Here is a 23,566-nt window from a genome sequence, read left to right on the forward strand (position 1 = left end):
AGGAGCAACAATCTCCGCTAACTTACTTTTCCTTTTCGACCAGAAAATTGAAATCATGTCAACAGCAGAAAAGATACAGAAAGGCTCATTATCAGACAAGCCAACTGCTGATTCAAACTTGGAAGCGCTCGGGTACACTGCAGAGCTATCACGGAATCGATCAACATGGCAGGTGGTTTTCATGTGCTTTATCCTTGCTTCGGTACCATACGGACTTTCAACGACCATGTCATATTCAATCATTGGGGGTGGCTCAGCGAACATGGTTTGGGGTTGGATTCTTGTCTCCCTCATTATGCTATGTGTAGCTAGCTCTCTAGCAGAGATAACATCTGTCTACCCTACTGCTGGTGGGGTCTACTATCAGACTTTCGCTCTCTCCCCTAAATGGTGTCGCCGGGTAACAGCCTGGATTTGCGGTTGGTCCTATGTTGCCGGTAATATCACTATAACTCTTGCGGTCAACTTTGCGACCGCGCTCTTCTTCGTGGAGAGTCTTAATGTTTTCAAAACTTCATCCGGTGCTGGCATTGCTGAAGAGTTTCAGGCTTACCAGTCATTCCTCATCTTCGTTGCCATTACCTTTATTTGCCATGCATTCCCGGCTTTTGGTAATAGGTGGCTCACCCATCTTGAGGTGTGCTTTATTCTCTAAATCTTCTAATGAATTTCGTTCTTTTGCGACTAACTTTGGTATTTCCCTCGTTTATTAGACTTTCGCTATCTTCTGGACCCTCGTTGGAGTCAGCGCTATCCTCATCACGATCCTTGTTGTTGCCCATAATGGTAGAAATTCCGCGAAATGGGTTTTTACTTCATTCGAGCCTCAGTCGCAATGGCCAGATGGTTGGTCTTTCTGTATTGGTCTTCTTCAAGCCGCCTATGGACTTTCGGCATCAGGAATGGTGACGTCGTGAGTCTACCCTCTCACCATTCGTACTTCATTCCGTGTTCGAAATATTGAACTAATATCAACCCCCAGTATGTGTGAGGAAGTTCGTCAGCCAGCAATTCAGGTACCCCGGGCAATTGTCGGAGGAGTAATGCTCAATATGTTCGCTGGTCTCGCCTTTCTTCTCCCGATCGCTTTCGTCCTTCCTGATATCCCCATGCTGGCTAGCATCCCATCCGGACAACCGGTTCCAACTATCATGCTGTCTGCGACTGGCAACTCGGTTGGCGCCTTTTGTCTTCTTATTCCACTTTTGGTTCTGGGTTTGATTTGTGGAATAGGCTGTGTGACGGCGACATCGCGATGCACCTGGGCTTTCGCACGAGATGGCGCGATTCCTGGCTCTGGATGGTGGAAAAAAGTTGATGAACGTCTTGGCATCCCTCTCAATGCCATGTTTTTGGGAATGGTCATTGAAATTCTTCTCGGACTAATATACTTTGGCTCAAGTGCGGCATTCAATGCCTTCTCTGGTGTTGGTGTGATCTTTCTGACTCTTAGTTATGCCTGCCCGGTGACCGTATCTTTGCTACTTCGGAAGCGCCTCGATGTCATGCAAGGCCGTTTCAATCTTGGTTCTCTCGGAGTCTTCTGCAATATTGTTTGTATATGTAAGAAATTTCCATCCCTTTCCCGTCCACGATATCTAATCATTTCCTCTTCCAGGCTGGTCTCTTGTCGCTGTCCCTCTCTTTTCAATGCCAACATCAGCCGTGGTCACGAAAGATACCATGAATTACGCCTCGGTGGTTTTTGTGGGATTTGTTTCTGTCTCGGCCATCTGGTATCTAATATGGGGCCAAAAAAACTATATCGGACCTGTTCTCGACACCTCTGAGGACCCAGATGATTCTTTTTAACACACCCAGGGGGGTTGAGGAAATACAATCAGATGTAACTTCTCTACAAGGTGAAACTCATTCCACTGGCAATGGCGCATGATTATTAGTGGCAGCTAGACTATGTTTAAATGAGATATTCAAGTTCCTCTAGTGCCAATTCGATGTTTTGTCTTAAATCGTTCCCATATTTCAATTCGAATAGTTAGCAATCTCTGAAAACCAGCAAAAATAAAAATAAAAATGGAAATGAATGTAAGCTCAAGGCTAGGAGTAGATCGAAAAATAAGCATTGGAAATCTATTCTGAGTACAACTTCAATAAATGTTGATCTGGTTGGAAAGTGGACAGTTGACGAAATGACGTAGCGAGCATCACAGCCGAAAACACTTGACTGCACCAACCTCACATCACCTCTTTTCTCATCTTTTCACCCGTCCGTCCTCTCAAATTCCCCTTCCAAGGTTCGCGATGACCCTTCTCCAATTCCTCCGCCATGCCCGTCAAACACATCTTGCATTTCTCGCAGGCAGCCTACCCGAGGCCCCCATTTACGTCCTAGGCAATCCCTCCGCCGACCTCGACTCGATAATCTCCGCCATAATCTACTCCTACTGCGCAAACAACCGCCAACCAACTCTCACTTCAAGACCCCACATCCCTCTAATTAATCTCCCAACCGTCCCCGCCAGCTCAGAGCTTTACCGATTGCGACCCGAATTCGTCACCGCACTATGGCTGTCGACAAATTTCCCCGCGCTAAGGGCCGAACGCTTCGACAACACGTCCGAATCCGCGGGTAAGATCCTGCACGAACACCTTGTGACGGTAGCGGATTTTGCGCAGGCGTTGAAGGGGCGATCGGGCGGAGAGAAAATTTTCGCGGACGCGGTGATGGTCGATTGGAATGCTATGCCGATTCGCGGTGAGCAGAAGGGCACCGGGTCCGTGGGCGGGTTGGAAGAGGTTTCTTTTCGCACGGTGGGGTGTATTGATCACCACGTTGATGAGGACTTTGTTCCGGCGCGCGATACTTTGCCGCAGGGCCAGCCTATGATCATTCAGCCGGGTCCGGGGTCATGCTCTTCTTTAATTGCGGATGAATTGGAGTCGAGTGGGCTTTGGGCTGCGTGTTTGGAGGCGTCGTCTGCGGGGGAAATGGCGCAAATTGCGAAGCTTGCTTTGGCTGCGATACTTATTGATACATCGAATCTCACTGCCAAGGGCAAGGTTACGGATATTGATGTTCGATCTGTGGAGTTCCTGCGGACGTTTGTGGATTCTGCTCATGGTGAGTGGGAGATGGAGACGTTCTATGAGCAGATCCTGGACGCGAAGAAAAATAGTCTCGACCTTTTGAAATTCGAGGAGATCCTGGACCGCGATTATAAGGATTGGACTGAGACGACACGGTCGTCGAAGACGAGTATCAAGCTGGGATTTTGCTCTTCGGTAAAGCCGATCCGCTGGCTCATTCAGAAGGCTGGCGGCTGTCACGAATTTCTGGAAAGAACGAAGAAATTCGCCAATGCAGACGACAAGCAGCTCGATCTTGTGGTTGTGATGTCCTCTTTTACATCCGCTGGTGACAAATTTTCCCGTGAACTCTTCATGGGCGCTGCCGGACAGGAGAGCGTCGCTATCGATGGTATCAATGCTTTCATTAAGCAGGACTCTTCGGAACTAGGCCTTGAAAATTGGACATCGGTCGATAAGGAAGAAATTCATCTCGATGATTCGGAGATTCGATCCTACTTGGACGGAGAGGCTGGTCTCTGGAGCCGGCTCTGGCTACAGACGAATTCCACTGCCAGCAGGAAGCAGGTCGCCCCTATGCTTCGTTCGGCGGTGGCAAAGCTTTGAAATGTGAACTTTCATGATAATACGAATATAGAAGATAAAATTGTACGAGATTACGAATACGGTCGATGAGCGTTCTTGGACGCAGGGTTGAGGAGATTCGACATGTTTCCGGTGTGATGTAGTTTGATTTTTTTTTTCATGAAATTCCCGATTAATCCGAACACCAAACACCAACAGGCGACGCAAATGTTTGCAAATAGAACACAAAATGGAAATGCAATATATGCAATGCTCCAAGCCGACCTGATGCGAATGCCAGAATGGAAGGAGAAAAGGAAAAGAGATAGGAAACGCAAATTAGCATAACAAAACGCAGCATATGCAAAAACATTCAGAGAAAAAGAAAAGAAAGATGAAACAACCACTCCACTTGCTATATCATAATTGATGCTCGAACGTTAAGTTCAAGATATGATATACCAATATCAAACGCATTCCCACTCGCAGAACACGCACCAGCGAGCAACCCGATCAGCAAGGACCAGGCCACGCCAGGTGCCACGCTCACCGATCTTGATTACTGTCTCCCAGACACTGCCTTCGGCCACGGCGTCAGTGACGGAGTTACCGGGGTTCTCACTGCTGATCATGTGGTCGGCCTTCCGGGTAAGGCGAAGAATCTTGCCCGATGGGGATTGGATAGCCAACTTCGCTGGTTTTTCACGCCCAGAAGAGGATCGTGTAGATGAGATGGCTGATGTGGATGCGGAGAACTCGTTGGAGTTACTCGAGACGGTAGACGGTGCTGTACTCGATACCATGCTGAGAGCACTAGAGGGACGGTTGAATAATGACGGGGAAGCACGGCCGTGAGTATAGTAATCGTCCTTGGGTGGTATCGATGGCGCGGCCGGGTGCTGGCGGACAGCGAAGACAAAGGTGTTATTCACGGCGAGACGTGAGCATTGCGGCTGCATAATGTAAAGATCGTGGCGCTGCGCATGGGGCGTGGGATGGCGGAGAACGAAGTCATATGGTGGGTTTTCTCCGCTATGCATGATCGGAATCGCCAATGCCAAGGGATGGGGGATATCCTTGCTCGAGTGCATAAGGCCTTTCTTGCCGGCATATAGCTTCAAGACGCCTTGGCCCTCGTCGCCAGGGAGAACGGCCTTGACGGTAATTCGCTTTTTTCCACCGAACCAGTCAGGCTGAACAAGTGCTCGCTTGCGCAAAATGTCTCCACTTTCGAAGAAGTCACCATCGGCATCGCAGGCAAAAGCCGGGGCCTCAACTTCAGCTGCGCATTCGACATCAGGAGGAACAACTACGCATATTTGCATGCACTCCAGTCCTTCAATTCGCATCAAGCTTGTATCATAGTCCGGGAATTGAGTCCCCAGCTTGAAATATTGCGGGCAAACAGCTGGAAGTGCTAGCAAAACATCAGGCGAAACCGGAGGGACGATGTGCTGCTCTTCGGGGTAAAGTGGGACGTGGGTATAACAGAATTGTAGCGGACGAGCCAAGAAGTACCAGCTTTCAGCAATTGAAGAGTTGGTGGTGACGAAGCGGCTTCTTTGAGGGTTTGTGGGGTTTGCTAGTGCACAGTCCATCATACGCCACTCCCCATCGACTAAAACCGCGTTCCACCAGTGATTTGGACGAGATAGACTTTCCAAGTCGAGTGTGTCACCCGGGTACTTGAGATAGCCGTGGATGATTTCAGAATGTATACCAACAGCACCGCACATCTCGTGTACCAAGAGCGCGATCTCTTCAGGGGTTCCCCGTTTGGCTTGTAAAACCCGTTTGATATCAACCTCCAGGCCATCCAGAGGCTCTTCCCAAGCAATCTTTTCGCTGACCCAAGTAAATATAGCGCGAAGTCGTTGAACATCGCTCTTATAGGGACGGCAGATATAACCCTGCGCAAGGCTCATGGAGTTTGTCATGGGTGGAAGACTGCTGATAAAACGAGCACTTTTGTCGACGAGATTCATGTTAGCCGCATGAAAATTCGTCGGTTCGTGGACAGGCAAGCCATCGATATTCTCGTCGCCCTCTGCGGTATCCTGTAGCTCCTCGACTGAGTAAATCACCGGGTGGTCCATCATCTGGCAACGCTCTGCGCGTTCAACTCTCTCATTTCGACTGGGGGACGATGCTCGGTTGACATCACGTCGAACCTGAACCCAATCGATAGGGCTTGCCCCAAGTCCCATATCACGAGCGTTCTCACGAGTAGAGTGAGGAGTGAGAGGCGAAACCACATCTACAGCCCTGTTGCCTTTGGTTGGGGATGGGGTTCCCCCGCCATGACCAACCGATATGCTACTCCTTGCACTTGCGGCGCCCGTCTTGGCAGATTCGAAAATCTTTTTGAAGAACCCCTGTTTTTTGGACTTTGGCGTTGAAAGACCACCAAAGACACCGCCAGAGTCTCCGGTATCATGGTCAGCGGCCGACCAGGGAATAGCAGAGGATGCTCCTTGGCGGGACGTGTTATGACTTGAGTGGTAAGACACGCCAGTCATGGGTGTTTCTGGCCTTTCTGGGTTGCCGGCATCACTAAATCCACGCGAACGAAAACTGTCCATAGCAGTGTTCGGTCGGTCATTACCACCATTCCGTCGTGCATAGCTACCGGCACTGGTCGCACTAAAACCTCCGGCAGATGCACCACTCATCAGACTTTGACTTGTTTTGTCTGTGCTGGTAGTCACATTGGTTCCAATACTTTGGATACCACTGGAGCTTGTGGCGCTAGACTTGGTGGTGAAAGTACGGTTGAGGGCGTCGCTTCTCATATCTTGTCCAGAACGGCGGCCACGCAGGTGGGGATATTGTGCTGGGATCGAGTTGTTGCGTGGATGATAAGTAGCGTGTTTGGGAGGAGGTGGGGGAGGCGCATCATCATCTACAGGATCTCCATCTTCATCTTCAGGCGACCGGTTCTGGTCTTCCAACTGGCGCAATCGGCTTTCCATTCGTTGAACGTAATTGTTGAGTTGCGGAGGGCCATCCATGTAGTGATCGTGGGAATATACGCTATTGCGATGTACCGGCACACTTTGCACGGGCTCTCCATCAAACCCAAGGGAAGTTAGCGGTCGGCGTCTTGTTGCCGGGGGTGTTCGGTCATTCATTTCATTATAAAGATCTTCGGACCAAGGGTTGTTAAAAGACGGCGGCGGAGATGGCGAGGGTGCCTGGCGAGGGGAAGGCGACGGAGCTTGGCGAGGTAGTCCCATGTCTTGCAGGGAAGTCATTACATCTTCCATGGCATCCCTTAATGGAGATGGGGTATTTCCATTTGCATCTGATTGTGCTGAAACGGCAGAATGGGCCGAGTGCGTCGAACGTGCGCCGGGCGATGGCGTACGTGCGAATATCACATATCGATCGTTCATATTCAAAGGCGTGGGCGATCGAGAGTGCCGCTGGGATCTGGATGGAGGAGGCTGTGGAGAATGCATTCGTCGGTGTGGTTGATTATGATGCATAGGTGGCTGTGGAGATCGGGGTGCATGATAGTGCGCAGGCGGTTGCGGGGAGCGGGGCGGCTGATAGTGCGCAGGTGGTTGTGGAGAACGCGGCGGTTCGTAATGCATATATGGTTGTGGTGAATGAGGCTGCTGGTAATATACGGCTGGCTGTGGAGAGTGGTTTGGTTGAGGAGAATGCGACGGACCACGCTGCAGTGCGATTCGATGCGGAGGAGGGGGTGGCGGAGGAGGTGAGTCTTCACGCTCTGGCTCGGGGTCGGGCTCTGGTTCTTGTAATACCATTGGGGAAACTTCTCGAGAAACGGGCCGCGATGACGGCCGTGGTGATGAAATACTTCCACGAGCTACCAGAGCAGAAGGTGACCTTTCCGGCTCTACTGATGCGCGGGGGGAGACGATGGGAGAGACCCCACGAGATGAGGGTCGCGAAGATACAGAGGACGGCCGTGACATTGATCCTTGATTCTTGACGGCAGATACATGTGTGCGCAAAGGTTTGACACTTCGAGGAGTACTTCCGTCTCGAGGTGGTGTCTGAGGAATTGAGCTTTTAATGGGTGTGTTCGATCCACTGCGCGCCAAGTTCGAGGCTGGAGATAATGCTTCTCTGTGAGCCTGGAAGGGCTTGCGAAACACGGTTTTCGTCTTCTTTGGGGCCGATGTGGGATTGTTGATGGGAGAAGATCCGGAAAGCACCATGGGACTGGTATCTCGACTTATAGGGACAAAATCTTCACTCATGAGCTCGACGAAGTTGGAGGGGAACAGCCCAACAGCTCGTCTGTCACGGCGTAGCCGACCCATCCACCACTGCCCATCCCCGGCGTTCAGACATTCGATCAGGTCGCCTTCCACAAACCCTAAATCTTTCGTTGTCTCTCCCCCCCATGAGTATACCGCTCGACACCAACACGGAAATCGCGGCGGCAGCTGACCGCCGTTGGATGTCATCGCGACGGGCTCGATGTTGATTTAACAGGAGATAATTCACGGCGCAAGTTGTTTGAGAGAAATTGGCGGTCAGCGTAGATTTCGGCGCGCAATTCGTTTGTGGGAGGCCGGTTATTTGTTGGCAGGGCAGGTTGGGGTAAGGTTGTCGCAGGCGTAGCTGGAAAGTGGGAGTCAGATGGGGTAAGGTAACGCACGGCCGCTGAAGGAAGTTCGACTCAGGCAGCCATAATTGACGGTGTAGCGCACAGAAAAAAGAGAGACCAAGTTCCGACCCACCAACCAAGCCGGAAAAACACGAGGGCGAATGCGACTGGGAGGTGAGGGGAGGAGGAAGGGAACGCCAGAGGTTCGGTGAGGCCCGAGGGTCTTCTCAGGTTGTTTACGTGGTGACCCGATCAGGTCTAGCGGCGGAGTGGCCTCTTATCGCGATAAGCTTAAGTTTCCAGCGCAACCGGGGCATACAACATGATGAATTAGTTAAAACAGGCTGGTTCTTAGCATTGCTTTGATGAATTGTATCTTATTTCAAACAAATAAGGCACTCAAGTCGACTATAATATTTCATTACATTCTACACCGTCCTAGAAAACCAGTCGGGACGGCCCAAATGTAAAGTCTCCTCCTGCGCGGCTCAACCTCGGATCCATGGTTCAAGCTCGTCGCAAACCAAACCCCCAGTAACCCGCTTCCACTAGTTCATCCCCCATTCGATTGGATGCCCCGCTAGGGTATCAAACATCATGGTATTGGTGCCCAATGGTTTGTTATGATTTCCATGCAAAGACCAACCACATCGAGCCTGAATATATTGGCACATAGCATTCTGCTTGTCGATCTCGCTGAAATATCAACACTATTGAGAAACCTTAACCTCAGCAGAATACATACATGGTGCTATTTAGAAAGGATCTGCGCAAAATAGCCTACTTTTCTGAGTCTTTCAATCCGGCTTTGGGCAAGCGTAACGCGGCGGCTTTTACCGCCTCCCTTGCCAACTTCAAGTCCTCTTTTTCAACATACTCCGCTTTTGACAGCCGAGTTTCTCTCAGCACAGCTAACTCAATCATTGCCAAGTCGCTGCCATGATCCTTGCCACGCTCAACTATGTGCCCCAACTTGGTTGGATATTCCAGTCCAAACTTCGCGACCCATGAAATTCCTGCGCGTAAAGCAGATCCTTTCCCAAGCAAGGACGTGTCTTGCTGCACGGCCCTATGGTGCCGGATCAGGCATGGCGGGCATTCCAGAATGGTCGTCAAGGAATTCCCAGCCACTACAAATCAATATCCCACGCTCGAACAAGATATGCCATGGTCTCACGAGGAATCGTGATCTAATGCTGATTGGCAGATATCGCTCAGAGAAGACTGGTGAGAGAAAGTCTCTCCAGATCTCCCAGAGGGTCTCTGAATGAGCCTTCGGGCTAGTTTATCCTGCAGTTCAAAATGGGAATTAGTTGATTAAGGGCTCAATCCGTCACCTCTACATTCCAGAGTGTGGCTATCGGGCTCCAGGGCTTATCTCTCTACCTTGCAGTTTAACCAAACAGTATTGAGTACAGCATTAAAGTCGCTTTCCTGGCAATTTTGCCCAAAAATGCAAACTCGATTCTAGGGGCTCAGGAGCCAATGTCGTGGTGAATAAGTATCCCCTGTTCAGTCTCCAACATATCAACGCGATAGTCTCCACTAATTTGGAAATATCTGGGTGCCCCCGTTACCAAGTGGTACTAATATTTCAACGGCTAGACGCTGGCTGATCAAACCCGATCCATCAGCCTCGTCGCATGCTAAAAGTATCCAACTTTTCGATCATTCATCGAGTCTTTACTATAATCTGCAATTGCAGATTGTTTCTTGGCCATGGCACCAATGAGAACTTTGTTGGCGCTAGCTAGCACTGGCCTGGCCCCTCTGGTGCTAGCCAAGCAAGTCCACTTTGATTTGGACTTGACTTGGCAAAAGGGTGCCCCAGATGGCAATGTTCGAGAACTGGTGTTTATGAATGATCAATTCCCTGGTCCAGAGCTGCGGTTAGAACAGGGTGACGATGTCGAAGTGGTCGTCCACAACAATCTGCCTTACAATACCTCGCTTCACTTCCATGGAATTGAGCAACGAGGTACACCATGGTCTGATGGAGTCCTTGGACTTACTCAGAAGCCAATCCAGCCTGGTCATAGCTGGACATATAAGTGGAAGGCAACCCAATATGGAACATACTGGTATCACGCTCATGCTCAGGCCGAGCTCATGGATGGACTATATGGACCCATCTGGATCAGGTGAGAAGCTTCACCATGCAAACAGTGAACCTATCGAACGTCAAGCTGATATTTTCTAGTCCATCTTCCGGAACACCCGATCCTTTCCATTTTATCTCAAGCAATCCTGCTGATATCAACGCAATGAAAGCCGCGGAGAAAAATCCACAACTTGTTATGCTCTCCGATTGGGATCACCTTACCGCAGCTGAGTATCAGAAGGCCGAAGAAGACACCAAGGTCAACATCATGTCAGTTTAGCGCATTCTACCAGTATCTGGCTCTGACCTTCAACTAACAATTCTCAGATGCTCTGATAGTATTCTTGTCAACGGACGCGGGGCAGTGTATTGTCCGGGTACCGCAAACATTTCCAGCGTCGAGCTACCGTACCTTAGCACTGCAATCAACAACCAGCCTTTGACGGATAAAGGGTAAGCTTCATAGACTAAGATACGGTCACCAATCCATTAACTAATGCGGAACTTCCAATCACAGCTGCCTCCCTACCATATATGAGACTCAAGGCAATTTTCCCACTCATCCCGAGCTAATTCCAGTAGGGTTGAACTCTGCCTGCACCCCTACTGTTGGCCTCCATGAAATCATTGAAGTCGATCCTCAAGCTGGATGGGTTAGTCTCAAGCTTATCAGTGCGGCTGCGCTCAAGGCGCTGATGTTCTCTATTGATGAACACCCCATGTACATCTATGAGGTTGATGGCGCATACATTGAGCCTCAACTTGCAGAGACATTTTCTATTTTCAGCGGAGAGCGCTACGCTGCGATGATCAAACTGGACAAGCCACCCAAGGACTATACCATTCGAATTCCCGACACACAGGGTGACCAAGTCATCTCCGGTTTTGCCACTATGCGATACAAAGGCTCCGATAATACCAGCCCCTCCGCTCCCTACGTGGACTATGGTGGCAGAAACACATCGGCCTCAGTTAAGCCTCTAGATAACAGAGCTATCCAACCTTATCCTCCTGTGTCCATCCCTCGCCACGCGGATCAGCTGGTCAACCTGACCCTTGGTCGTTGGGGCTCCTCTTACACTTGGACTGCCGCTGGGGGTGCCCTCTATGACATGATGGCTAATTGGGATGACCCTATTCTGTATGACTTGAATGCCAAGAATAATCTTGCCGACCAAGTCACCATCCAGACTAAGAACGGCACTTGGGTGGATCTGCTTCTTCAGCTAGGTAACATGCCCAATACACCAGCTACCCAAGCGCCGCATGTCATGCATAAACATTCCAACAAAGCCTTCATTCTCGGTGTCGGACCTGGCACCTTCAGCTGGGCAAGCACTGATGAGGCGATTGCTCAACATCCCGAATTTTTCCAGCTGGACAATCCTCAAATGAGAGACACCTTTGTCACTCAGGGTGCCAATGGTCCGACTTGGATGATTCTCCGATATCAGGTGGTAAACCCTGGTCCCTTCCTCTTCCACTGTCACATTGAGACGCACATGGCCAATGGTATGGCAGTCGCTCTACTTGATGGTGTTGATGCGTGGCCGCAGGTTCCGGCAGGCGAAGACCAAAGCCCAGACGCCGGTCAGGTTTCTGGACAGAGTACTAGTCAAGATCAAGGTGCAGGTCAAGCCCAGGCTTCTGGTCAAGAGCAGGCTGGTGACCAAGGAGAGAGTGAGACTATGAGTTCGTTCTGGTCTAGCCACTCGCAGGCACCCACACCCGGTACTGGCACAGCATCTTCAGCTCCGCTCGCGACCTCAAGTACCCCGCAGGCGCCTCTAAAACCTTCGACAACCCATCCAAAACCTCCTCAGACCCCTCAGTCCACTCAAAGCTCCCCGCCATCTCCAGCTCAAGCCAGCCCTCTCACACCCCCGCCAGCCACGTCTGAGATTGAGGACTTTGGCGAGTGGTACCAGGCTCGCCATGAACTCATGAAGCTTATTGGTCAAAGAATTTCTGACCGAGTTTCGGAGGCTGATCGCGATATCTAACCTGGAAGCCATTCGAGATATACCAAAACCTCAACCTTCTAACCACTCCATTTAAAAACACGATATCTATACTAATATTTTTCCTGCTCAATCTGGCCACATTTCCAAATCATCAATAGCGCAATAGCATAAATAAATATTCAAGACTATCACAATACGTGCTCGGTATTTTTATGGTTACATTCAGTAGGATCTACTAATTCCAGTTGAAATCTCGGTCCGCAGTCCGTGACCCACCCATCCCCCACCCACTTCGATCGATGTCGATCACTATAGTGTATGACGGCAAATACCTTGACGTGCTTGATTCCTGTTTTTTTTTATCTGACTGTGGCTAGAACTTTGACTGTCCACGATGAAGATAACTATGACTCTGAAACCCCCAAAGAGCAGGCGCTCCTGACTTGTAGCACTTCGAGCGCGCTTTATGTCAGCGATTTTTTTGAAATATCAAGCCCCGTATCCCCGCTTATGCCTCTTTCTACAGCTTCCGAGTCTTCTTCGTTATTTTTCCATCCATGGATACTGGAAGTATTCGCAAGAGATCTTCACTGGAATCGCTCTTTTAGTTGAAAAGAACAACGTGCCGAGTCTCGATTAGCTGAAATCTGATCTTTGCCCAACCACTGAAATCTCATGCCACAAAAAAATGATGACGTATTAAATAAAAAGTACCATTAGCTTCAGAGCTTGTAGTCTTAATAAGATCTACATCTGATATACTACATCAGTTCGTCGTTGCATTCATCCTCAGTCTAGACCCGGTGTTAGCGACATATATGATTTAATCAGTGGGCCATTATTGACGAACGCCTGAAAAGAGATATTGTATTTTTCTCCAGGTTTTCGAGTATGAGTAATATAATTCAAGTGACTTTTTAAGTATCCTTGCCTCTATTCAGTAATCTCACCGTTTGAGGTACACAGGGGAGAAGTTGTAGGTACGGGTGTAGGGCACATATATCACGTGACATATAAGGAAGCCTACGGGTGCAACCTTCTGAAACCAGCGACACTGACGAGAAGTTGTATCTGACTCCTGTCTAAGGTACCTACCTATTCCGGTATTTTTGCGTTTTTAATAGCTCATAAGGTATTGAAATTTTATCCAGACCCCCTTTTCGAAACGTTTTTGTTTGGGTCGGCAACAACTATATCCGCAAACAGCGGTTTGATAGCGGGAGCCTATCATGACTCCCGGTACCTATGTCGACTTGAAGAGACAGATCAGGGTTTCGACATAATTCCAAGGAAATGAGATGCCTCGGGTTTTATTTCCGTTACCCGGGCCCGGTTTAATATGGAAAACATCGCAGTTTCCCATCTGACATACCCTTGACCATGGTAACCGTTTCATTGGTCAAGTTCTGGCAGACCTGGCAGAGTCAAATCATGCTCGAACGGAGTACTACCCGAGCCGAAGCTAACCCGCCAAGCCGTAGACAAGCTCCACTTGCGCAGAGCGTCTGTTCCACTTTACTCCCATTCTCGAGTACAAGCAGGTTATTGGGGAGGAAAATTCAGTGATTTGATTCCATGTGCTCAGACGGGTCCAGAGGACCCATAGGCTGACTGAATTCATTTTGATCCAACCAAGCTCCACCATGGAAATCATTACCAGGAAATCAACGTATAAAGTATGATGCCCTTCCATTTACGCGCGCCTTGTACTTTTTTCGAGACTCTTTCTTTGTAAAGTTTTGAACCCCTGGCTAGCATCGTGTTGGATTATGGTGGGCCCCAGTCGCATGTATCTCTTCGGAGATCAGACTGCTAATTTCGACTCGGGCCTTCGCCGCCTTTTGCAAGCCAAGAATGACTCGCTTTTGAGTTCGTTCTTTCAAAAGTGCTATTATGCATTGCGGAAAGAGATCAGTCAGCTGCCACCATCGCAGCGGCAGATGTTCCCTCGGTTTACAAGTATCGTCGATCTCTTGGCCAGGTATCGTGAGTCAGGACCGAGCGCTGCTTTGGAGAGCGCTTTGACGACCATTTACCAGTTGGGATGCTTTATCCAGTAAGATATCTAAAATTTACGATTTCATGAAAGCTAAGCTAATTTCGATAGTTACTACGGAGATCTTGGTCATGCTTATCCGTCAGGATCTGAGAGCTGCATCGTTGGTCTATGCACTGGACAGCTTGCCGCAGCCGCAGTTAGCTCATCCAGCACCGTCGGAGAACTGATTTCAGCTGGTGTTGAAACGGTTGTTCTGGCCCTCAGACTGGGAATGTGCGTTTCCAAGGTCCGAGGACTTGTTGAAGCAGCCAAATCACCATCGCCAAGTTGGTCTGTGCTGGTCTCTGGAATCCGAGAGCAAGAAGGCCAAAAATTGATCGAAGTATTTGGCCAAGCCAAGGTGAGTTGATTCCATTTCGCTGATTAGAACGATCTGATGCTAATAATTCGAAGGCTCTTCCCCGGGTTTCCCAGCCGTATATCAGTGCTATCAGCCCCAATGGATTGACAATTAGTGGTCCACCAAGCACTCTGCAAGTTTTCGTCGACACTTGCCTCTCTAAAGAGCAAAAGCCTGTCCGGGTACCGATTCATGGCCCCTACCACGCAGCTCATCTTTATGATTCGAGGGATGTCAACCGTATCCTGGAATCATGGCCTAGAGAGAAGTTTGAGACCTATGTGCCGCAAATTCCAGTTCTCTCCAGTGAGACTGGTGAGGAGCTTGAAGCAGAAAATCTCGAGGCACTCTTGAAGGTTGCCCTTGAAGAGATTTTGCTACGTCAACTTTGCTGGGACAAGGTTATCGACGCCTGCTCTTCGGCACTAGAGATGGCTCCTGCCAAATGCACTCTCCTTCCGATCTCCAGCACCGCAACCCAAAGCTTATACACTGCTTTGAAAAAGAGTGGAATCCCAGACCTTGAGATTGACAGCGAAATTGGCAATGTGCAGAATGATTCGACTGGAGATAATCGCAGCGGTCGTTCGGAACAGTCCAAGATTGCCATTATCGGTCTCTCTGGTCGCTTCCCAGAGGCACAGGATACTGAAGCCTTTTGGGATCTCCTCTACAAAGGACTGGATGTTCACCGTGAAGTACCTGCCTCGCGTTGGGATGTGAAGGCTCACGTCGACATGGAAGGAAAGACTCGAAACACTAGCCAGGTTCAATACGGATGCTGGATCAATGAGCCCGGTCATTTTGACCCGCGTTTTTTCAACATGTCTCCTCGCGAGGCACTTCAGGCTGATCCTGCTCAGCGGCTTGCCCTTCTGACCGCATACGAAGCATTTGAGATGGCAGGCTTCATCCCTGATAGCACCCCATCCACGCAGAAAAACCGAGTTGGAGTATTCTACGGAATGACCAGTGACGACTATCGCGAAATCAACAGTGGCCAGGATATTGACACTTATTTCATCCCTGGTGGCAACCGTGCTTTTACGCCTGGACGTATCAACTATTATTTCAAGTTCAGCGGCCCAAGTGTCAGTGTGGATACAGCCTGTTCTTCCAGCCTGGCAGCTATCCACGTCGCATGCAATTCTCTTTGGAGAAATGACTGTGACTCTGCTGTCGCAGGTGGAGTCAATATCCTGACGAATCCGGACAATCACGCTGGCTTGGATCGTGGCCACTTCCTGTCAAGAACTGGAAACTGCAATACTTTCGATGATGGTGCTGATGGCTACTGCCGTGCGGATGGTATTGGTTCAATTGTTCTGAAGCGTCTCGAAGATGCTTATGCAGACAACGATCCTATCTATGGTATCATCAATGGCGCCTATACAAACCACTCAGCCGAGGCCGTCTCTATCACCCGCCCTCATGTCGGTGCCCAGTCTTTCATTTTCGATAAACTACTCAACGAGGCCAACATTGAGCCTAAGGACGTTAGCTATATCGAGATGCACGGCACTGGAACCCAAGCGGGTGACGCTGTCGAAATGCAGTCAGTTTTGGATGTCTTCGCACCTGACTATCGCCGTGGACCTGCTCAGTCGCTTCACCTTGGCTCTGCCAAGGCAAATATTGGCCACGGAGAATCCGCTTCTGGTGTCTGTGCATTGCTTAAGGTGCTAATGATGATGAGAAAGAACATGATTCCTCCTCACTGCGGTATTAAGACTAAGATCAACCACAACTTCCCAACGGACCTGGCTCAACGAAACGTGCACATTGCGTTGGAACCAACCCCTTGGAACCGACCAGTTGGCGGATCTCGAAAGACGTTTGTCAACAACTTCTCAGCGGCCGGTGGAAACACTGCTTTGCTGGTCGAGGACGCCCCGATCCGGGAGCGTGAGGGTAAAGACCCGCGAGGCATTCACTCCGTGCTTGTTTCCGCGCGTTCTCAATCTGCTCTGAAGAACAACGTTGCAGCCATGACTCAATACATTGAAACTAACAAGAACTCTTTCAATGTAAAAGAGGCGGATCTCCTCGCCAACCTGTCATACACTACCACGGCACGACGCATCCATCACCCTTTCCGAGCTTTTGCTGTCGGTTCCACTCTGGATGAGATCAAGAACGGACTTAGCACTAGTGTCGGACGTGAGAGTATTACTCCCGTGCCTGCGACTGCTCCAGGTGTCGGATTCATCTTCACTGGCCAGGGAGCTCAGTACACAGGCATGGGTAGCCAGCTGTTCGAGAACAACTCCGAATTCCGAGCTCACATCGAGCACTTTGATCGCATTGCCAAGAGCCAGGGTCTCCCTTCAATTATCCCTCTTGTTGATGGAAGTGTCCCTGTTGAAGAGCTAGGCCCCGTCGTTACTCAGCTTGGTACCACCTGTATCCAGATGGCACTCACCAAGTACTGGAGCTCCCTCGGCGTCAACCCGACATTTGTCATCGGCCACAGCCTGGGAGAATATGCAGCATTGAATGCCGCTGGTGTCTTGACTATCAGCGACACAATCTTCCTGGCCGGTCGTCGTGCTCAACTACTCACTGAGAAGTGTGAGATGGGAACCCATGCAATGCTTGCCGTGAAGTCTTCAGTCGCACAAGTAAAGCAATATCTCGAGGATGATTCCACCGAGATTGCTTGCATTAATGCGCCCAGTGAGACTGTCATTAGCGGACCTAGTGGAAAAATTGACCAGCTTGCAGACAAGCTTGCCAACGAGGGCTTCAAGGCCACGAAGCTCAAGGTGCCTTTTGCGTTCCATTCCGCTCAGGTTGACCCTATTCTGGAAGACCTGGCAGATATTTCCAAGGGCATTACCTTCCAAGAGCCAACAATCCCATTCGTTTCGGCTCTCCTTGGAGATGTTATCAATGAAGCCAACCCTGATGTCCTCGCCCCTAGCTACCTGACCAGACACTGTCGCGAGACAGTCAACTTCCTTGCTGCTCTTGAGGCCACTCGTCATGCTAAGCTGATGAATGATAAGACTATTTGGGTTGAGATTGGCTCCCACCCCATCTGCTCAGGAATGGTCAAGTCAACCTTCGGTCCTCAAGCAACAACAGTGTCATCTCTTCGCCGCCAGGAGGATACCTGGAAGGTGTTGTCTAGCAGTCTTTCTTCTCTGTACATGGCTGGTATTGATCTCCGCTGGAAGGAGTATCACCAAGAGTTCAGCTCTGTGCACGAGGTTATTCCTCTGCCCGCTTACAAGTGGGACTTGAAGAATTATTGGATCCCATACACCAACAACTTCTGTCTGCTGAAGGGTGCCCCTGCAAAGTCTGTGGCTGAGTCTGCGCCTGTTACAACTTACTTGACGACTTCGGCCCAAAAGGTTCTGGAGACTAGTGGTGATGAGAAATCTGCCACTGTAGTTATTGAAAATGACATTGCGGACCCCGAACTGAATCGCGTCATTCAAGGCCACAAAGTCAATGGAGCGGCCCTTTGCCCATCGGTAAGTTTCTAATGCCTGTAAATACAACGTCTTCACCCATAACTAACAAGAAATAGTCTCTTTACGCGGATATTGCACAGACTCTTGGCGAGTTTTTGGTTGAGAAGTACAAGCCCGAATGGAAAGAACGGGGCTTTGATGTCTGCAATGTCGTCGTTCCCAAGCCCATGATTGCGAAGGGTGGCAAGCAGCTCTTCCGTGTTTCAGCCACAGCCAACTGGAGTGACGAGAGTGCCCATTGCCAGGTCTGGTCTGTCACTCCCGAAGGGAAGAAGATAATCGAGCATGCCACCTGCACTGTCAAGTTCTTCAACACAAGCGTTGCAGAGATGGAGTGGAAGCGCAGCAGTTATCTCATCAAGAGGAGCATCGAGCATCTCAAGGAAAGCACCGAGACTGGTGATGCCCACCGTATGAAGCGCGGCATGGTGTACAAGCTTTTTGCCAGTCTTGTTGATTACGATGAGAACTACAAGTCGATTCAAGAGGTCATTCTGGACAGTGATCAGCATGAAGCTACTGCTTTGGTCAAGTTCCAAGCTCCTCCTGGAAACTTCCACCGCAATCCGTTCTGGATTGACAGTATCGGCCATCTGTCCGGTTTCATCATGAATGCTAGCGATGCGACTGATTCCAAAAATCAAGTCTTTGTCAACCATGGCTGGGACTCGATGCGTTGCTTGAAGAAGTTTGATCCTAATGTCACCTACCGCACGTACGTGCGCATGCAGCCGTGGAAAGACTCGATCTGGGCTGGTGATGTTTACCTCTTTGAGGGCGACGATATTGTTGCGGTTTACGGTGGAGTCAAGTTCCAAGCACTGGCGCGGAAGATTCTGGACACCGTCTTGCCTCCTGCCGGTGCTTCTGCTGCGAAGCCTGCCGCTAAGGCCAAGCCTGCACCTATTGATGTCCAAAAGGCAAAGGCAAACCCAACCAAGAAAGCTGCTCGTGCGGCCTCTTCTCCCAAGTCTGCAGGCCCAGGTATTGTCACTCGTGCCCTCGCAATTTTGGCTGAAGAGGTTGGAATGTCTACCGGTGAGATGACCGACGACTTGAACTTTGCAGACTACGGCGTTGATTCTCTTCTCTCATTGACCGTCACCGGTCGTTACCGCGAGGAGATGAGCATCGATCTGGAATCTTCCGTCTTTGTTGATCAGCCTACCATCAAAGACTTCAAGCAGCTCCTATTCTCTATGAGCCCCGGTGAGAGCAGCAGTGATAGTTCTAGCAGCGAGCCCGATATGTCATCTGCGGCATCCTCAACCGACATCTCATCGCCCAACTCGAGTGGTCTTCCCTCGCCCGTGAACGAAAAAGAACATGACCCTCGAGCAGAATGATAGCATGAAGCAGATATGCGCGATCCTGTCCGAGGAAATTGGTGTTGAGCCTCATGAGCTTGAGGGCGATGCTAACCTCGCCGAGATGGGTCTCGACTCTTTGATGTCGCTCACAGTCCTGGGTAAGATTCGCGAGGATCTTGACCTTGACCTGTCAGGAGAATTCTTCATCGAGAATCAAACCCTCGACGAAATCGAGACCGCTCTGGATCTGAAGCCGAAGGTCAGTCCTTCTGCGCCAATCCAACTCCCCGAGCAGATTCCGGCCGAAGCCCCCAAGGTCGTGTCAAAGACAGCCATCCAGCACCCCCCTGCAAGCTCCATCCTGCTACAAGGAAACCCCAAGACAGCCACCCAGAAGCTCTTTCTCTTCCCTGATGGCTCCGGGTCTGCCACCTCGTACGCCACCATTCCCGGCATCTCTCCCGATGTCTGCGTGTACGGACTCAACTGCCCCTACATGCGAACTCCGGAAAAGTTGAATTTCAGCCTGGATGAGCTCACATACCCCTACGTTGCTGAAATCCGTCGCCGCCAACCACACGGCCCGTACAACTTTGGTGGATGGTCTGCAGGAGGTATCTGTGCCTACGATGCAGCCCGCCACCTCATCTTTGACGAAGGCGAGCGTGTCGAGCGACTGCTCCTCCTAGACTCGCCCTTCCCGATTGGTCTCGAGAAACTCCCTCGTCGTTTGTACGGGTTCTTCGACACCATCGGTCTCTTTGGCGAAGGCAAGGCTCCGCCACCAAGCTGGCTGCTCCCGCATTTCCTAGCTTTCATCGATTCACTTGATGCTTACAAGGCCTCCCCCTTCCCCTTCGACAACAGCGAGCACGCCGATAAGATCCCTAAGACATTTATGGTCTGGGCTAAGGATGGCGTGTGCAACAAACCCGATGACCCCCGTCCTGCCCCCGCCGAGGATGGAAGCCCCGATCCTCGCGAGATGCAGTGGCTGCTGAACAACCGCACCGATCTCGGTCCTAACGGATGGGATACCCTTGTTGGAGCGAAGAATGTTGGCGGCATCACCGTCATGGATGGAGCTAATCATTTCACCATGACGCGCGGGGAGAAGGCGAAGGAGCTTGCGGCTTTCATTGCTGGTGCTATGAGAACTGCCTAAAACACGAGGCATGTTCTATTTTTTTTATGAGAATGTTTCGGGCGTTTATAATAGTTTCGGCGCCTATGGTTTCTTTTTTCACCTCTTTTCTCTTTTGTTCTTCCTATTATCATTTACACATAATTTTGTAAATTAGCCCATCTAGGACTTAATGTCAGAACACGATCTTTGGATAACCACCATCCTGTAAAGTTTCAACAAAATTGCTTGGAAAGTAACTGCGGCATATAGTAGGGTTTCATTCAAATGTATGCGTCATCGATCAGAGTGAAATGTGACAGTGGGTAGGCAAGGTTACTTAGGGCGTGAAATTGCCATTGAAAGACGTTGGCTGAATAGCAATATAGACAAGTCATTCACATACGCCTACCATAGGAACGAAAAGACTGAAAATCACACAAGAAAGTTTATTTTATTGTTGGAAATTGCTGGCACCTTCTATGATGTATGAAGCTGTTCAGAAAAAGACGCTAAAATGCAAACCATGAGAAGATAGATGGTGGCGACCGCTAATTAGATTTGAGCTTCCAACCAGTACAAAATATCAAAATTGCATCTCCGAAAATCTAAGTGCACTCGTTCCACGCCCCGCTAAACCATTTCCATTGCCATTTCCATTGTGGCCGACACCGGGGCTGGTAGGGCGGCTGCTAGCTGTGATCTTAGGGCTTCGAGGCTGAGTACTAGTCGAGCGAGTGGACGGGCGGTTTTTGCGGATATCTCGCAATTCCTCCTCTTTTCTGTGCAGAAATTCATCCCTGGCAACTATAGTCAACTCTAGCTCCGTAATTCTAGCAAGATGGATATCAGAGTCGTTCTTCAGATTGAGCTCACGGAGCTGCGCGGCATTCGCATTGACCTTTAGTGTCAAGTTCTCGTTTTCGGTGCGCAGTTGTCGTAGTTCGTTTCCAGACTGGGCTGCTGCATTAGATGCGTTTTGATACTGCTCTCGAGTGTATTCGGCTTGGTTGCGTTCGTAATCAGCCTTGCGCTCCAGGCTGGCTACTTCTTTGGTTAAGCGGCGGATCTCTTCCCGTGCTGTTTCGAGCTCAGCCAAGGTGCCACCGCCCGATTTGAGTTCCTCGCGAGATTCATCCAACTCGCGTCTCAAATTCGTACGATCTTCTTTGAGCTTTGAAATGTCTTCCTTCTGTCTCTCGATACGCTGTTCAAGAGAAACTTTGCTCTCGGCCCCCTTATCCCGCTCCTGGCGAAACTTATGCATTTCATTGGTCCGGGTCTCGTAGCGATGTTGCAGGAAGCCCAATGCCTTCTCAAACATCTGGGCTTGTGCGGAAACCCGTGAGAGGTCGGCCAATATTTGCTCTTTCTCCGAGGCATGCGCATTTTGCATTTGAATGATGTTTTTCTCTAAGGACTGAAGGTCTCGACCCAAGGTTTGCGTTGAGGGTTTCGTGTATTCGGTCAGTTGACTCGCTTCGTCGAGTCGCGTGCGTTTTGAGGAATAATCCTCGCCATCCTCGTCCTATAGTAATAAGTCAATATCAAGCAGGGCTGGGGTCGGCTACAGGGGAGACAAAGGGTCCTACCAGCGAACGTTTTTGGGCAGTTGGCGCTTGATCGTCGGTTGATGGGGTTGAAGACTCGAGATCTTCGGGGGATATGACTGGTAAAGGGTCGATGATAGGTAGAGGCCAGCTGGTCAAAGTATCTCGCAAATAGACGAGAACTTCATCCACGTCCTCGTACACGCCCAATGCATTGTCTTGCAGATCGCCAACATCGTCGTGGAGGTGGGCTGTGTATTGTAAGAGCAATCGTAGACGATCAGGCTCGGACAAATCCGGGAGACATCGTTCGATGTGTTCACAACTATTGGATACAAGGAGCCAAATGACCGGTAAGAGGTCATTGTTGCGGGTGTATGTTGTCCGAATGTGTTGGACATTAGGACTCTTTGGTTCAAATGCCGTGTCCAGAACGATAATAGCGCATGGTGACTTGATGAGATCTCGCACACCTTCGTGGGAATGAATTCCGAAACTCAACAAATCCTTTACCAAAGAAACTTCGACATTGCCTCCCATTTCCTCGCGAGGTCGGGTGTAGGCGAATCCTTTGCCGAGCAAGTATCGCTCGACTAGTTTTTGCTTCATCTCGCTGCGAACTTCTAGGATGATATGAAGATCATGTTGACTCGCCACTTCCACCAAGTGGCCAAGGAAGTAAAACTTTGAGCTCGAATACTCAGCCCAGGAGGCTTCGTTTTGAATCTTCGAGTCATTGAAGGTCAGGTGATTGGTTATGTTGAGATCCGGGTGAATAGTGACGTTGTTTAATCGAGTGGTAACTTCATGCATCCGTGAAATCAAGTACTCTCGCTATGAATGACGTTAGCCAATACATAACCAGCTGTGAGAATATTATTCCTTACATCAGTATCAGAGATCTGTGAAGCTGGGTTGGACATCACAAGAAACTGGCGCATTTCTGCAGACGCGCCTCCCAACACTCTGTCATACTCATCTTTCAACCGCGAATCCAGGGGAAGCGTAATGGCAAATTCGGCCGGCCCAAGGCGGACCGATCCGGGTGGGGCTTCCTCGTCGTTTCCGACGCTCAGGGCGCTAGGGTGAATAGTCTGCATGGGGACCTGGAGGTCATAGTGGGACGCATGCAGTAAAGAGTCGGAATGAGTGTGATGAATAGAGGTATGGGCATGTGCGATTGAATCGGTGTTAGGTCTAACACTGAGTGGTATTGTTCGCTCAGGAACTTGGGACACTGAAGGTTCAATGTCGCCGACAGAAGACGGAGTGTCGACGAAAGGTTTGTTTTGTTTGTCATCCATGGTGTCAACTGGATGAGAAAGAAGGAAACACTGGTCGTATGATTGATTTTTTGCTTGATATCGAATATTTTCGAACTGACTGAGTTAGAACAAGTATTCCAGTCGAATCCGGAAATCTTTGCCCAGCCTCAATGCT

The 23,566-nt window shown here is 49.9% G+C and overlaps 6 protein-coding genes across 6 annotated transcripts; 4 read left to right on the top strand and 2 right to left on the bottom strand.

Moving 5' to 3' along the window:
• Positions 1 to 55: 55 nt before the first annotated feature.
• Positions 56 to 1,812, top strand: N7533_011175 (uncharacterized protein; the record flags this gene model as incomplete). The annotated part of the gene is made up of 4 exons (XM_057107825.1): positions 56 to 637; positions 714 to 913; positions 983 to 1,563; positions 1,619 to 1,812. The coding sequence occupies 4 exons, from the start codon at positions 56 to 58 to the stop codon at positions 1,810 to 1,812; spliced, it is 1,557 nt and encodes a 518-aa protein (XP_056955203.1).
• A 450-nt stretch (positions 1,813 to 2,262) lies between these two features.
• Positions 2,263 to 3,654, top strand: N7533_011176 (putative exopolyphosphatase; the record flags this gene model as incomplete). The annotated part of the gene is made up of 1 exon (XM_057107826.1): positions 2,263 to 3,654. One exon carries the CDS (start codon positions 2,263 to 2,265, stop codon positions 3,652 to 3,654), a length of 1,392 nt encoding a protein of 463 aa, XP_056955204.1.
• A 425-nt stretch (positions 3,655 to 4,079) lies between these two features.
• Positions 4,080 to 8,054, bottom strand: N7533_011177 (putative SH3 domain protein (Cyk3); the record flags this gene model as incomplete). Its single annotated transcript, XM_057107827.1, has 1 exon — positions 4,080 to 8,054. The coding sequence occupies one exon, from the start codon at positions 8,052 to 8,054 to the stop codon at positions 4,080 to 4,082; it is 3,975 nt and encodes a 1,324-aa protein (XP_056955205.1).
• Positions 8,055 to 9,916: 1,862 nt separating this feature from the next.
• N7533_011178 (Multicopper oxidase type 2) lies at positions 9,917 to 12,301 on the top strand (the record flags this gene model as incomplete). Its single annotated transcript, XM_057107828.1, has 4 exons — positions 9,917 to 10,338; positions 10,398 to 10,568; positions 10,626 to 10,751; positions 10,816 to 12,301. The coding sequence occupies 4 exons, from the start codon at positions 9,917 to 9,919 to the stop codon at positions 12,299 to 12,301; spliced, it is 2,205 nt and encodes a 734-aa protein (XP_056955206.1).
• Positions 12,302 to 14,031: 1,730 nt separating this feature from the next.
• Positions 14,032 to 20,618, top strand: pksP (polyketide synthase alb1; the record flags this gene model as incomplete). Its single annotated transcript, XM_057107829.1, has 5 exons — positions 14,032 to 14,318; positions 14,370 to 14,661; positions 14,715 to 18,143; positions 18,200 to 19,453; positions 19,485 to 20,618. 5 exons carry the CDS (start codon positions 14,032 to 14,034, stop codon positions 20,616 to 20,618), a joined length of 6,396 nt encoding a protein of 2,131 aa, XP_056955207.1.
• A 544-nt stretch (positions 20,619 to 21,162) lies between these two features.
• Positions 21,163 to 23,430, bottom strand: N7533_011180 (uncharacterized protein; the record flags this gene model as incomplete). Its single annotated transcript, XM_057107830.1, has 3 exons — positions 21,163 to 22,104; positions 22,169 to 22,960; positions 23,014 to 23,430. 3 exons carry the CDS (start codon positions 23,428 to 23,430, stop codon positions 21,163 to 21,165), a joined length of 2,151 nt encoding a protein of 716 aa, XP_056955208.1.
• Between the last annotated feature and the right edge of the window lie 136 nt (positions 23,431 to 23,566).

This window comes from Penicillium manginii (assembly GCF_028828005.1).
Source record: "Penicillium manginii strain IBT 31320 chromosome Unknown utg000008l:1.0-3226943.0:1.0-3228205.0, whole genome shotgun sequence".
Lineage (NCBI taxonomy): Eukaryota > Fungi > Ascomycota > Eurotiomycetes > Eurotiales > Aspergillaceae > Penicillium > Penicillium manginii.